The sequence below is a fragment of the Trichoplusia ni genome, chromosome 11, assembly GCF_003590095.1.
Source record: "Trichoplusia ni isolate ovarian cell line Hi5 chromosome 11, tn1, whole genome shotgun sequence".
In the NCBI taxonomy this organism is placed as follows: Eukaryota; Metazoa; Arthropoda; class Insecta; order Lepidoptera; family Noctuidae; genus Trichoplusia; species Trichoplusia ni.
Window position 1 is genome coordinate 292,527 of NC_039488.1, and position 15,722 is coordinate 308,248.

Sequence of the window (15,722 nt, forward strand, 5' to 3'; positions counted from 1 at the left end):
TCATTTTCATTAGAAAGAACATTGAGAGATATTTAATAAAAAAAATACCTCGCCCCTCTCAAAAACTTTCCCTCCCCGCTACGTTTACGTTACAATGGCCGATGAATGAATGAAAATTTGCCTAAAATGACACTTTGTATACCTTTAAGCATTTTTCCCACAAAATAATTAGAACACTCAAGATCAATACAACGAGTTTATTTATTTATTTAATATTGGATCTCCAACAAATTATACACAAAAACACATTTGCAAACAAAAAATACATAGTGTTCATTTGAGTAGTGCTCCCTCAATTACAGGAGTTCCCAACTATCGTGTTAGCAAAATGCTTACGAGAATAGAAATAATTTCTAATTTAATCCAATCAGTCATCGGCTATTGTAAATAGCAGAATTGGAGCCCAGATGGACACAAAGCAGTTGGAATAGAGAAGATCAATTTTGTCAGCACCATCGGAAATTATATTGCCTTTAGACGTGTCGTGGCATGGCGTGGGATAACCATTGCACTACCCGGACATCAAACCAGCCTAAATATGATAGTCGCACAGTCATCACTATTTTTATGGAAAGTCCAAAGTCACTCTATCTCCCTATCTCCGATACATTATCTCAATCTGCATCATTTAGGGTTTCTTAATAATTATAAACAACAAATTAAAAACAGCTTTATTACAATCATTAAATTTTAAAAAATCTTATTTCAGTGTTAGATGATATTGCTAACTTTAGACACTAATATTAAATAAAAAACAGTTTGATAGTTATAAATTAAAAAATAACACATCTCTATTGTTTTTAAAGTACCGTGTTTAAACAATTTGCCCTTGAAAATACTAATTACCAATTTTAATGTTTAACATTCTCATAACTATTACGAATGTGTCACAAAATATAAGACGTTACAATATTTGTGTAAATTGCGCGTTTGATCAATAAAAAGAAAAAGGAACGCGACTAATGAAGGAAACATGTAACGAAACAGAAGGCTCAACACATCCCACTTCCTCCCTCTGAGGATGTGACAAAACCAAAAAAGTCTGGTCGAGTTGATCTCTGGATACACTAAGAAAGAAAGCGTATATCCAGCATTGGGCATATTCCTGATGATGATCATTTAGTATCTACTTTTCATAGGTAACATAAATTAAGTAAGATTAGTTTTTCCCAGTCTTGTATATAACACAAAAGAACATCATTAAATCATGCTATCGACGGAACCCGTCGCGCGTGCGCATCTGTCGCTCTTGCCAATTACACCAGTATATAAATTGTGTGCAATCGCAGTACCGCTCCACTGGAACAGTTGACAATCATGTTGCAGAAAATCACCCTCGCGTGTCTCCTCGTAGCTTCGGTCTACGGAGCCGGTAAGTTAATTAAAATAAGCTTTTTCGACAATTATACGTGTTAAAATCGGTCAAATTTAATAATTATTATTCAAAATAAAAAGAGTTTACAGTTTTTTTTTATGAAAGCGCACATAATGAAAGCTTTAACAATCTTTAAAGGAACTCAAATGTTGGTATATGTAGACGATATGATGATAAATTGTAATTTTAACGAACTGTGTCTTTGTTTCAGGACTATGGAACCCCGACTTAAGAAGTAAGAAAGAAATCGTGTGAAAATACTGCGGTGCGGACAAAAACGACCCTTTGTCAAACATTCAACTTACAAAGCAATCTCTACACAATCCAAATCTTATATTTAGAGTCAGTTTTAGGCTGTGAACTACCTAATACTAATTAATACTTCCTTGTCTTACAGCGACATTCGGGCTGAACCCCTTGGGCATTGGTTCTAGTCAATTCATTCCCAAGGCAAAGAGCATTGATGAAGCCATCAGCATGAACTGGGTGAAGAGAGACCGCCCCGCAGGACCTGCAGGACTCGAGTCTCTAGAGCTGTGGTGTCCTGCTGACGATTGCAGCTTCTGTTCCCTGTTCGATGACACCGGTTACATCGCTGGTGTCCAGATCGGTGTAAGTTTACCCTTTCATTAAACCTTGATTACAAATATTGGAATCAGGAAAAACGAATTATCAAACTTGGTCTAAGTTCGTAAGGTAAGACGCCTTTAATACTTGCTGTGGTGTGAATTGGTTTTATTATTATAGCAACAAACCGCTCACCGCTCTATTGCTTGTTACAGGTCTCCAAGAGTAGGATGAGTGACTGGGTCTTCGACCCGGCTGTCACAGGGTTCACTTCTTGGACCACAACCATTAAGGGACAAACTGCAGAATTCTACACCATCCAGCTTTACTTCATCTCTGCTGGTGGGTTACGGATCATAGCTTGTTCCTAATACACGAACTATCTTTCTAATTTGTGCTAATATCTTTCCAACTGGCACCAAATCCAATCCAAGACGCAGAGCGTTAAATTTGATATTCTGACCTTTTAAGCGTGCATTTTATCCCACAGAAATTCTCGCGACAAAGAAGGAGGACCGTTTGGCCAGCCGCAATAAGGATCTGTTGATCCAGCACGGCTACGTATGGATGACCGCCTTCAACGGCGAGCTTTACGCTCTCTCCACCGACACCTCTCTCTTGGGCACTTCACAGAGTGAATTCACCACACAAGCCTGTGTACTTTGGATGGGTAAGTCTATCATACCGGTCTTCTACCCCGAGTTTCCCAAGATCTTCCCCAATCTCGGCCTTTTCTCCGAAGCAGCTACGTTGGGATCAAGTTTCAGTCAACAGGATTCTTAACAATATTTTACAAAGCTATAACTTATATTCTTACAAACTAGTCTTACCATATGTACAAAAGCCAGCCTTTCGGTCACGGGCAGTGTCAATAAGACGCTTTACTAGATCTTTCAAAAGCATTTTGCCACTCATTCCCCATAGACTACATATTATGTTTAAATATTGGATACATTATGTATTAAAATATTAACTTTTACATTTATGCTTAAACAACTGTCTGTAATGTTTGAACATCTGTCTGAAAAAGTTCACCTAATGTAGATATTATCAGAAGTAATTTTCCTTATCATCCACAGGTCAACATTATTACCACAAGATGTCGAAGACCACGCCGTGCGCCGGAGACACCCTTTTCCCGTGGTTCGCTCTCATGGACTCCGACCAGCTGATCGGTTTGGGTTTCATGACCTTCGGAAAATACACCGTAGACAGCAACGTCCAGGACTTGTTTGAACATCCCGACGAATCTGCTGTCAAGGTACAATACGATTACAATTAAAAAATCACCAACATGTAGGGAGCAAGCAAGTTAATCTAGATGTTCGTTTAAACTTTCCTTTCATGTGAATAGGCCTTTGCAAAGTCGTGGAAAAATTTCAAGGTGGTACCCTTGTGTTGATATATTTGTAGACAAAAATATCCTGGGGATCATGATGCACACTAGAAAACATTTAACAACGTATTACGGATCATAGGTATAATAAAGGTGAGCCCGACTTCAAGGATTGTCTTTAACCGTTACCACTTGCTTATTGTTTCAGATGATTGTCAGCGACGGCCCTCAGTGCCTGTATGACCTGACCAGAACCCGCGGAGTCCTGACCATGCACGTCTACTTCATCGACACTCCCCAACTAGTCGGATGCCCAATCTTTGGTTAAACCATTTTCCGAATCGCTCATAACTTGAATAACGTGTTATCTTGTTGTAACTAATGAATTATTTAATTAAATGTTGTATATAAATTTTGTTTATCTCTAACCCTGTCATCTTTTCAACGATTTCGAATTTTGTTGTTTGTTCTTCAGTATAGTTTTTTAATTACGTTAATTACAAAAATAGATGAAGGACCCGATATTATATCAGGAAATCAACAAAGAGGTAAACTTTCAGTAATCAGATATGGATCAGTGATAACAGACATTGGGAAATTGGATGAAACTAACTGCTGTTATCAAAATATGTTAAGAATTGTATATCACATACGATGTATCTAATGTCGTCACCATAAATTTCAGGAATTTAGCACTACCTTCTTTAGTTGTTGAAGTCAACAATCAAAGCAAATATTAGCATGATATTGAACTTGGCTCTTATTTTACATTTATGTTTTTGATGAGATAACAATATACTCCATGGATTGGATAAACATGCTCACTTATGTGTGTGACGTGAGATACAGTCTCTGCCAAGTACCTATATTCAATATAAGTTTAGTGGAATATCATTTTAAACTTATTCATTATTAGAAACCTTAACATTTTCGTTTCATAAATACATTTGAGGAGCGGCTTGAATTTCCTAAAAATTCTCTTCGTGAAATTATTTATTTAGAAAATACCTGTTAGTACCTACCAACTAATAATACAAAAATTGTAGAGGAAGATTATTCTCGTCTAACTTGTATCCGCACACTGGAGACAACGAAAACTATTTTATACATATTTTAATTTAACTTCAAAATAGCTTATATTATAACAAAGAACGCGCGACATTAATTGCTTCGAGGATACATTATAATAGTCCAGAGCATCGGCGAACCGGACAGTTCAAAATAACGGGCCAAACTAAAATGAAACAAAGAACACTCAGTAAGAAACAATTTGGTAGGCATAGATTGATTTCAGTATTGGCAGAATTCAGGACGCCAGGAACATAAAGCGTAAAAGGACCTTTTTAACCGGGGAAATCCCCATGGACGTTCTCCGCCCTGGGGAAGGCGGAGAGGTGTGCCGGACTCCTACCGGCTAAAACCACCGAAATGCTTCATGCTTCCCTTGTACCTGAGACCACGGGAACGCGATGCAAGCTACCGCGATATTTCAAAAGGACCTTTTGACTAAAACAATTGAATTATAATAAAATATATTGGTGACCAACAGAATTGGTCACCAATAATAGAGGATACCGTCTGAATACGCATCGATTGTCTCACAACTAAAGGAGCATGAAGAAAACTTGACCTTCAAAAATTGGCAAAACAAGAATTGAAAGCAAACAAGTCATTATATTGCTAATCGCAGTTTACACAAGTGCGAAAGCTAAGTACAGCCAGTAACAGCAGTCGGGTATCACAACCCAATATGTAAATTGGAGGCACCTTAAGTGGTATAACAGAATTTGTATTTAGAATTCTTTAATTATACTAGTTGTCAAGCCTATTTTGTTTCTTTAAAGCACAATTCTTAAATTCCAAATTCGAAAACTTTTTGTAGATAGAAAAAGAACACAAGAAAAGCTGTTAGAATTTAATTATGTTGTTGTTTTGAAAACCGGAATATGTTTAACTTTAGTTTCTATCGGTACCTACCAAGATGTTATGAAAAAAAAACAATGTTTTACTTATATTATTAAAAATATGTAAATATTCTACTTTTTAAATGTGAGATAATTTCAATATCCAAATTTTTCTTTGTCTATCAAAATAAGAATTAAGTAGATGTTTATGATGAGGTAATTATTACTTTTACTGAGGAAAGCTACAGGAGAGTAAGCTAGAAAAGCAGCTTGTTTGATTTTTATTAGTTTAGTCTCATCGTCTTTTTCAGCATACGTTCTACCATACAATTCTGAGCACCGAGATTCATCAACCACATAACGACGGCCACGACAATTTAACACGCCAAACCATTAGAATTTTCCCGTCAAAAACGTAGCCTGCAGTTTTGTAATTTTACCAATATGCATTATAATGTATGTGCTCAGTCGGACCTTCATGCAAAATTTGTGTGCTCTTCTTTAACGATACGACAGTATGATATACCCATATCAATAGATCTAAAGAATGATTTCAAGAGCCCATGCATTGTTATCCACCATCTTTCAATTACCAGAATTAATAAGTGGTATAATAAAAATTCTACAGAACCCGAATGTGAAATAAGATTAAACTAGAGGAACTCCACTGAAAGTATGGTGTGTGTTTTTATGTATTTACTTTTTCCATTTTATTGACTTTTGGTAAATTACTTCAGTATTGACTTTGCTTGCTTAATTTCATATAAATACGGCGTATGAGACTGGTCTGAACATACTGCCGACACCTCTTCACAACCATGTTGCAGAAATCCGTGCTTCTGTGCCTTCTGGCGGCTTGCGCTCATGGTGAGTACTACAATGATAGAAAAGAAGAAGATAATTGTGACAACTACGAGTATTCACGAAACGTGCAATTTACACATTCAACTTAGCCTGTTACCTCAATAGCTTAGTTCTTAAAACGACTGTCGCGTACATATAACAGCGAATCTAAAGTTAGAGTCATGACCGAGGATTGAATTTTTTTTCAGTGTATGTGACATAACATTATCATCGATTAAAGGTGTGACTATTTTATTTTTATGTGAGCAGAATAAGATACTGCTCTCAGAGCCATGTTTTAAATAATATTTACACAATGGCTAAAATTTTGCATGTCATGCTGTAATTCCAAAATTTAAAGGCGATGAGAATGATATAATCCATTATTACAACTAAGAGCTATTCAATTCTAATTTATACGTCACAAAAATCCAATGAAAAATATTAATAACTTAATTGTTTGTTTCAGGACTATGGGAGCCCAACTTAAAAGGTAAGCTTACAATGTTTACATCAACACATAACATGACATGTGTCAAATACATAATGGCGGATAACCGCCAAAATTAATGCTTTATCTGTCATACCAGGGATAGAATTTTGACATAATCTCCATATGAAATCCTACTACTATTATAAAGGCGAAAGTTTGTAAGTATGGATGTATGGATGTTTGTTACTCTTTTACGTAAAAACTACTGAATGGATTTGAATGAAACTTTACCACAATATAGCTTATACATCAGAATAACACATAGGCTACAATTTTTGAGGTTTCTAATGTGAGGTCGTAAAAAAACACATTTTTTGAGCTTACATTGCAAACGCTGACTGAATCCTACAAGATAGATAGAAGGCAGATAGATAGATAGAAGGCAGGTATAAATTATAACTTAATCTTCTAACCACGCGGACGAAGTCGCGGGCAACAGCTAGTGTGTCATAATTTTCTATCTGCTAACTAAGAAATACAGTCAAGGTCAACTAATGGCAACGGCAACGTGAAGTTGCCGTACAGGTTGCCGTACAGCCGTACAGGCCGTAGCAGGCATGCTCTCTTTTCGCCATTTTAACGAGTAAACATGCGACAGATCTAAGACGAATTCAAGACTTTATAGAGTAAAGACGCTGTTAAGTATATAATTAAATGTTTATTTCACTTTCACAAACGGCCATATTGTCCCAATCTGGGTAACCTTGTACTATGGTAACCAGGTAAATTATATATTTCAAATAGAGTAGATAAATTAAAATACATCTCCGCTCATCACACAGTGTTTGCCTGGGTGGGAATCGATTTCTCGGCCTCTGGTTAAGCCCTCAGACTCACTAAGGCTAATTTCAAACTATGTAAGCATTCACAGCAAGAGCAATTTATGGTACCTAAGCATACTGCATTTTTTTTTGCTTAATATTCCACTGAACTACTCTATCTATATCTTGAATATAATACTTATATGCCTACCATCACTACTCTGAATATTTTTTTTCTTTAGCATCTAATATGTAATTGCTTGGTTCTGATCCTAGCGAGGTTCGGCCCATCACTATTCGGGGATGTTTTTGTTAAGATGGCAAGGAACATTGATGAAGCTATTGAAATGAAATGGGTGAAGAGAGACCGCCCAGCAGGACCTGCGGGTCTTGAGTCCCTTGAGCTCTGGTGTCCAGCTGACGACTGCAGCTTCTGTACCTTACTCGATGACACCGGTTACCCCGCTGGTGTCCAAGTTGGTGTAAGTAAACTTAATTACTTTAAAACTTAACAATCATTAAAGCTCCTAGCTACAAATACTAGCTACAAGCTAACAAGATGATCGATCACAAGCCACGCTTTTGTTACGGTCGGTCCGCCGATGGGTGAGCTATCTATGTTATAGAGGATTCCTCCGTGTTTCGGAAGGCACTTTAAATTGTGGGTCACGATGCTACGGGTATTTATACATCTTTGACAATCGTTTCGGGTAGTTAAAGTCTGACAACGGTTGAGGAGGTCAGATAGGCAGTCACTCCTGTAAAAGGTTCTAAATGTGACCGTTTTTCATTTGTTATAAGCATAATACGGACAACCATCTATTGGATTTCAATTATTCTTGAAGTAGATGAGTGATAAGCATTCTAGTACAAATTCCGGCCTAGCTATAGCGTGTCCGATTTCTGCTAACTTTTGAAGATGTGTTTTCTTCAATATCTTATCTTCGTGTTCATAGACCTTTATTACCTTTCCCAGGTGGCCAAGAGCAGGGTTAAGGAAATGAAATACGACGCGAGTGTCACAGGGTTCACCAGTTGGACCACTACTATTAACGGAGCTCCTGCCGAGTTCTACACCATCGCGCTGTACTTCGTTTCTGCCGGTGCGTATTAATATGACATAACTAGATACTTACCTAAATCCATACTGTGTTTAGTAAGAATATAATTAAGAAATAAGATCTACGTTTGAGTATTTTTTGTAATATGTTTTCTAGTCAACAATTTTCTTCTTTATTTTATGCTATCTCGTCAAAAAGTTACTTTTGCATATTCAACATAAGATTTTAAGGAAACTGTTTTTAAGCACCATCGAAATGTAAAATTAATGACTTAAATTACTTGTCGCTAAAAATCTTTGAAGATCTATAAGATAGCTGATTGGTTGAGATCTCCACGCCAAACCCACAAAGCGCGACGTGTCACGGGTAGGCCAAGCTTTTCTGTGACCCACGAAAACTTGTTCTGAGTATTTTCACGTGTACCTTGAATGTTTGTGAAACCCTCGGCGACACAAGGATAAAATTCCTTAATGTGCAATTGGATTTTATATAAAAAATACTACAAATTTTCAAAAAATCGTCCGTCGATCTTTCATTGGTTCAGTCGTAATGTGACATAGTTAGGAAGTCATCTATTGATACTTCTTCGCTCAGAACAGACACGGAATATTAAAGTCACTTCCGACGATGCGATTCTCTTGACTGTACGTATTACTGAAGCTCGTGGTTTTTACAGAGATTTTGAAAAAAAGCAAGGAGAGTCGTATTGCTGACCGCAAGGAAGGTCAAATGCTCCATTACGGCAACATTTGGATGACTGGATATAACGGCAAGCTGTACGCTCTGCCCTTGGACACCAGCCTTCTGGGTACCAGCCAGAGCGACTTCACCAAGCAATCTTGCGTACCATGGATGGGTAAGTTCAGCAAGCTATATAATAAATGAGTTTTGATTGGTTTTAATAATAGCTTTCGTTTCGTATCGTCTATGTGATTGATTTAATTCGCTTTATTCGGAAAAAGGTCAGTAGATGCAAGTCGATAGCAATAATAAACTAACAACTTTGTCCTAAAACTAGTTATTATCATCTTTTCCATGCATATCAGTGATATTTTTCTTAAGATGTTTCTATCAAATTTTTGTAACCTTACAATTGGGAAAATTTGGCTGTAACATACAAATACTGATATCACCATTTCATACTCATTTTTACAAAATTAATTGTTGTAATCTTTACAGGTCAACACTACTACTACAAGATGACTAAGGAGACCACGTGCTCTGCTGAAACTCTGTTCCCGTGGTTCCCTCTTGTCGATTCAAACCAAATCATCGGTTTAGGTTTCATGAGCTTCATCAAATACGAAGTAGATGAAAATGTCAAGGACTTATTTGAACATCCCGATGAAGCCGCTGTCAAGGTACATTTTATTTATATATGTATTATTTTTTCTATGGAAAGTATGAGGCATCATTACATACGTGATTTTTAACGCTTGAAGACTGCAAACATTCAAGATTAATACGACCGATATTCAAGAGATAATGTAAAAGAAAAATTCTATGGTAAACAGAGCCAAGAAAAAGATGAAGAATAAAATCACCTGAGTATTGTTGCTTGCTTATTGTTGTATTTTTACCGTTTCAGCTGATCGTGAGCAATGGTCCTGAGTGTTTGTATGAACTGGCGCGAAACTATGGAGTTCTCACCATGCATGTGTACCTCATTGAATCCCCAAGAAAAATAGGATGCTCACTCTTTGGTTAAATATAAATAAATATGATATTACGATTTATGACGTTATTCAATAAATGGTCTTGTTGATATAAAATGGTTTTCTTCCCCACTTCACACCTCACTTAGTGTTAATTAGCGATGAAAATCACGACACAAGTAGAAAAGGAAGATGAAACTCATGTCTCTTATTTTCAGACTATACACCGCTTCCGCTTCTAATCACAGTAGTACTTCAATATCGTATATTCGAATGCAAAGAAAAAACTATAACGCCTTAACAATATGTTATTTATTTGAGTTAATGTGATGGAAATTTATAAATTGCTGGACAATGAGCATCCGAATACAGTTTTTAAAAGGTTCCATTTTTTTTTACAAAGACTGAAGTAGCAGCCGAAGATATTGGTCCTAACGCCATCTTCACAATCTCTTAATGGCAATGGAATATGTACAGGACTTCTTCCTCTTTGCGTTGAATAGAAGAGAGTGTCACACTTTTACCGAAGAAAACACTCATGTTACACCCATGTGTATTTACCCTTGGCAACATCAACATCGACTGACATTTTTGAGCATTTAGAATGAGGCGCGAACGAAAATGTTCAGTAAGCCTTATCCACCCATTGCACGCATGTGTTCTTGCTGTTGTCACTCTTGACGTTTCCTAGAAGGCTGGCGTAATGTGGCAGAGCGTACCTACTGATAGTCATTCCATCCATTAATCCAGATGTGTTTGAGCATCTGATCAAGCTGACGACTGGCAAGAGTCCCTTTGCTTGCTTGTAAAATTTTTGTAAAATCCTTTTGCTTTATCCATTAGCCAATTTGACGCGAAAGGCCACACACAATTTTTGAATTCACTTAAATATTCTGTGAGTTTTGACATGGTGCTATTTTGATTAGCAGGGGTTTGGTTGTTACGACTATCTTAGCAGCTCACTCTCTGCGACTCTTGTGTGGGGTCTGTAGGAAGCACATATTCTGTTTGTAGATTTGACTATGAATATAGCGTTGAACATCAAATGAACTTAACAATCATGGTTAAAATGCAATTTTTAAGAGTTGTTGAATTTCGTTTCGGTTGGTTTCCATTGCAGTGACGTTTAGGGACTGTGCAACTAGAGTTATAAATCTTAATGATTCGAAAGTGCCTGAAAAAGGCCTACTTGAAAAGGAACCATTTTGATTTTGACAAAATGGAAAGACGCTCGTAAATATTTAGTATTTCACACTAATTACAGAAAATGGTCTTTACTGACATGCTATTTAGATATTAGTTTATATTTATTTAAAAAAAAGCCGACTCACTCTTCATAATATGAGTGCAGGACAGTTTTATAAAAACCGGTCAAGTGCGAATCGGACTTGCGAAACCGAGGTTTCCGTATAAATAGGCTTAAATCAAACCGATTGATAAATAAATTCGTGGGTCTTCAAATTAATGTTTTGTTTATTAAGTTAAGCCGTTAAGCAACGATCGGTAAAGTTTTGCCATTTTTATATAGATTTTAACAGAAATATTTAAATTTCTAAAACTTAGTCTATATTTAAATATGCCGTTCCCGCGCAAACACTGGGACCCCTACTTACTTTACTCGGAACTGCAACAACAAACTAGGTTCTAGGCTGACGATTTAAGTTGATTCCCTATTATAGGATATTTCGAAAATCGGTTTTTCATCCGGAAGGCCGATGCCGTTACTATAGCACAGGCAATTGAGGGCCAGGGAGTTTTAGTTGGCATTTTCATTATGACGCATGCCATCGAAAAGGGTTGGTAAATATAACACAAGGAGGGTCAAACCCGCATTAATAATCTCGTCATCGTTAATTCGTTTTTTCTGTGGTCTCGCCAGAACAATGGTGTTGGTTCACCCATAACGTAGTACTACATCAAATATGTAAAACTCTCGTTTTACGCATTAAGCATACCTAAGCATTTAAGCATACTTCGGGACATGGTAACGTTGAATTTTACAAAATCAAAACATAATTTTAGTGTCGCAATATTTTATTCTTGTAAGTCTTTTCACAAAACATTCCATTTTTTATCCTAGTTATTTATAACTGCATCATAGTCTTCCTCTTGTAGTAGTTCTTGTTTTAATTTCAGAGCGTTTACTTTAGATTTTTTTACACTGAGTAAGCTTAAAAACTTGTCACATAGAGCCTTTTCCATTTCGATTTTAAGATTTAAAAATTCCTCAGTGTCTTTTAAGCACTTTTGGTAATCTGTCTTCACTGAGTCAAATCGGTATTTCAGGCTTTGAACTTTTTGTTTCAGATGTTTGTTAAGTGCGAGTAATACTTCAACTAAATCCGGTTGTGCATGTTTGGGCGTAGGATCCAATTCCATTGGCAGAAACCCTTCTATTATAAGGTTACCTTTTACTTTACGTTTCCAATAAAAAAAACCGCTTTTCAATTCGTAACTGTAGTCTTCTCTTGGCTGAGATAGGCATTTTTTTACGCTATTGAAATACGAAATTTCAGACTTGTGCAAATTTCTACTAAAACCTACCAGCCGGTTCGGTGAAAACCGCCCTTTCCACAATTTATCCTTATTGAAAAGATATACTTCGAATGAATCAGACTGCCAACCTATCATTAGGTAACAGTTTTCACCCTGAACTGCCAATTTCGTAACAGTGATGGCTTCGTCTAAATCCATTAGGGATATTTTATCATTTCCCACTTGTAGATTTTGTTTATTAGGGCCGTTTTCTTATAAATTTAATGAGACATTTGGATTATTTTCAATTTATGACTGATTGTATTTTGTGACAATGATTTTTTGACATTGACCGAACTCTATATTTTTGATAAACCAAAAAACCACAGAATCCGTTTTACGTAGAAAATAATATAATTTTCAAATAAACAAAAAATGGTTGTTGCGTGAGTCGAAACGCGAACGGTGAAATGTTCATGACGTTCATGTTGTTCATAACCTCCAAAAATGTTCTCGTTTTACATTTGTTGAGCATATTAAATGAATGTGTTGTTGTCTAAGACAATAATAAAAAATATATAACAATGAGCATCAGTGACGACAGTGATCATAATTTAAGTGACGATGCACAGGATGATGATGGAGAAAGAGTAAGTAATTAATGAATCAAATTATTGAATTCTTCGGTCTTTTCTTAACTCCTATTGTGTTTATCGATAATTAAGACTTTTGCTAATAATATCCACCTACGGTTTTAGACTGAAATCAGATCACAACTATCATCACTGTCATTTGAAGAACTGCAAAAATTAAAGGAGAAAATTGGAGCTAAGGTTTACAAGGAAGCAATTTTTGGCAAAAATGAAACGGAAAGGGCACCTGCAAAGGTTTTTAAAAGGGAAAATAAGAACAGACCACGCGAGATGAGCTCAAAAAAACCTGTACCGTTGCTGCAAGGTGTCCCTACTGTCAAGAAAAAGGAAATTCGGGATCCAAGGTAAGTTCTATTGAAGATCGGAATATGAGAACCAACTTCATAATATTCTATGCTCGTTTCAACTAAAACTTGTTAGAAAACTTCTTATACACAGTTTTTTGAGTAATTTAAATTAAATTATTTTAATCTTTAATTTTGTGTAAATTTATTAATGTTGTCTTACAGATTTGACCCACTCTGCGGAGAGTTTGACAAAAAACAATTCTCAGAAAATTATAACTTCTTATCAGACATTCGTATGAAAGACATCAAAGCCATACGGGCAGAACTAAAAGAAACCACAGATCCAGACAGACAGCTTCAACTGAGGAGACTACTGCAAAGATTAAATGATCAACATAAAGCAAGTAAAAAGCATAAAATTGACAGTGAAAAACTTGATAAGAATAAAGAAGCTCTTAAACAGGAGTTCAAAGAAGGAAGACAGGCACACTTCAAAAATAAATGTAAGCAATCCTTTTTTTGTTTTCAAGTTATATATATTTTGAAATCTAATTTCAGCCGTGTTTCATTTAGTTTAGAGTTTGACCATTATCATGATCTGATCTATTTATTTTTATTATGAAGGATGCTGTTCATATTTCATTGCAAGGTTCTACAAATTCTTATCTTGAATTTTAATGTTGCAGCTGAACTGCGTGTGGAGGCATTAGTCAAACAGTATGAGGAACTGAAAAAGGAAGGTGCTGGACGAATTCAGCGTCATCTCAAACGCAGACAGCAGAAAGTTAAAAAACGGTCTCATAAAGCACCTACAGGTGTCAGTTGAAATAAAATTATCTCTTAAGGAAAGTTCTCTTATTGATGAGCTGTTGTTTTTTTTTTCTATTGCCATTATTCCCAAAAGTTATAAAAATCCCTGAAATAGAAAAGCATTAAAGTCAGATAAAAAAATAATGTAATAGACTTAGTCACACACTGACTAAATCTGTTCAGTCCCTCAGACAGATTTCCAAAAACTATTGAAAACTTATTTTTCATTTTGTCTCATTAAAAAGTAAGGCAGATAAAATAGCTCCTAAGATGACTAGCCTCCACTAGTACTACACACTTCGTATAGTAGTTTCATCGCTTGCTGATAAAAACCATACCGGTGAGTGATGTCACACAAGATTTTAGATCGCTGGAGCACTTCATTTTTTGTATACGATATAAAAAGTACGCATCCAATATTTTTTGTAAATATTTCTGGAGGGGACATATTTTTTTGTCAAATAGTCTATTTGATGGCGTAGCTAGTAACGTCATGTGCATTTAACCATTTCAACAGCGATTAAAAGACGAAATTCTCGAGCCTCAACGCCAGAAAAAACAAGATCTGTCAACCAACTGTCAAGTTTGTTTTTTTTTTCATACTGTAAACAAAATCGGCAAGTGATTTATAAATAAAAAGTAATGATTAGAAATAAAAATGGAAAAAAATGCTATCGAGCAAACTTCAGTTACTAAATTTGATGTAAAAGGAAAATCCCTGTATGTTAAAGTAATTTGGAAACCAAATGAAAATGATTTGTTTCACATTACGATCTATGACGGAGATGTAACATGGTCGGGAAGGTTATCGCACGAATTCGCTCAGAAGTACCGAGAACGTTTTGAAGAGAACGAAGAACAGTATTTAAAAGACGTGAAAAAAAGCTTCCAGCAATCAGGGGAAGGTGATTTTGTTTATGATTTTGATGTCAAGGATGATGTTAACTCTGCTATTTTTACATGGAAAAAGAAGTTCGAAGACTCACAACACGAGATTGCTACTCTAATACACGGGTCTGTGCCCGTACATCGCGAAGACACCTTGGAAACTAAGGACCTCCTGCTCGACTTTTTACTTGTTGAAAATATTGACCTTCGGACCACTATTGATAACCTCAAGGAAAAAAATGAAGGAATCCTTAATGACTTGAAAAAATGTAAAACTGAACTGGAAAAGTTTGTAGATATCAAAACCACTTTAGAGACAAGCTTGTATGGCAAATTTGTGCAACTTCTTAATGCCAAGAAGAGAAGAATTCAACTCTTAGAAGGAAATATTTATAACTTTTCAGAACCGGGGAAAGATTTTATGGGTGCTGACGGTTAAAGCATATTTTAAAGAAAAATAACTCAAAGTTGTTGTAAACAATAAATACATTATTAAATTGTCAAGACTTAAATGTAACCAATTTTTTTTCAAGCTATTGTCATGGATTTCTCAAGTTCACAATTTCTCTATGATTCACAATATATTATGAAATGTAAACTAATTCCATATTTTA

At 35.9% G+C, this 15,722-nt stretch overlaps 3 protein-coding genes across 3 annotated transcripts; all 3 read left to right on the forward strand.

Moving 5' to 3' along the window:
- Positions 1–1,286: 1,286 nt before the first annotated feature.
- On the forward strand, positions 1,287–10,107 carry LOC113498530. Its single transcript, XM_026878560.1, has 14 exons — positions 1,287–1,372; positions 1,587–1,610; positions 1,773–1,987; positions 2,158–2,284; positions 2,433–2,612; positions 3,022–3,203; positions 3,487–3,601; positions 5,975–6,049; positions 6,495–6,518; positions 7,556–7,761; positions 8,256–8,382; positions 9,017–9,196; positions 9,520–9,701; positions 9,929–10,107. Exons 1-14 carry the CDS (start codon positions 1,318–1,320, stop codon positions 10,046–10,048), a joined length of 1,812 nt encoding a protein of 603 aa, XP_026734361.1. The 5' UTR covers positions 1,287–1,317; the 3' UTR covers positions 10,049–10,107.
- Positions 10,108–12,923: 2,816 nt separating this feature from the next.
- On the forward strand, positions 12,924–14,275 carry LOC113498455 (ribosomal RNA processing protein 36 homolog). The gene is made up of 4 exons (XM_026878449.1): positions 12,924–13,120; positions 13,229–13,467; positions 13,633–13,913; positions 14,097–14,275. The coding sequence occupies exons 1-4, from the start codon at positions 13,055–13,057 to the stop codon at positions 14,234–14,236; spliced, it is 726 nt and encodes a 241-aa protein (XP_026734250.1). The 5' UTR covers positions 12,924–13,054; the 3' UTR covers positions 14,237–14,275.
- A 535-nt stretch (positions 14,276–14,810) lies between these two features.
- LOC113498456 lies at positions 14,811–15,651 on the forward strand. The gene has a single exon (XM_026878450.1). The coding sequence runs from the start codon at positions 14,879–14,881 to the stop codon at positions 15,545–15,547; it is 669 nt and encodes a 222-aa protein (XP_026734251.1). The 5' UTR covers positions 14,811–14,878; the 3' UTR covers positions 15,548–15,651.
- The last annotated feature ends 71 nt before the right edge of the window (positions 15,652–15,722 follow it).

What these genes read in the sequence shown, in the direction of transcription:
- LOC113498530 (XM_026878560.1), top strand. Translation starts at nt 1,318, where the DNA reads ATGTTGCAGAAAATCACCCTCGCGTGTCTCCTCGTAGCTTCGGTCTAC. An exon ending in TCGCTGGTGTCCAGATCGGT is followed by an intron (nt 1,988 to 2,157) that starts GTAAGTTTACCC and finishes TGCTTGTTACAG; the next exon opens with GTCTCCAAGAGTAGGATGAG. An exon ending in CCGATGAAGCCGCTGTCAAG is followed by an intron (nt 9,702 to 9,928) that starts GTACATTTTATT and finishes TTACCGTTTCAG; the next exon opens with CTGATCGTGAGCAATGGTCC.
- LOC113498455 (XM_026878449.1), top strand. Translation starts at nt 13,055, where the DNA reads ATGAGCATCAGTGACGACAGTGATCATAATTTAAGTGACGATGCACAG. An exon ending in AGGATGATGATGGAGAAAGA is followed by an intron (nt 13,121 to 13,228) that starts GTAAGTAATTAA and finishes CTACGGTTTTAG; the next exon opens with ACTGAAATCAGATCACAACT. An exon ending in GGCACACTTCAAAAATAAAT is followed by an intron (nt 13,914 to 14,096) that starts GTAAGCAATCCT and finishes TTAATGTTGCAG; the next exon opens with CTGAACTGCGTGTGGAGGCA.
- LOC113498456 (XM_026878450.1), top strand. Translation starts at nt 14,879, where the DNA reads ATGGAAAAAAATGCTATCGAGCAAACTTCAGTTACTAAATTTGATGTA.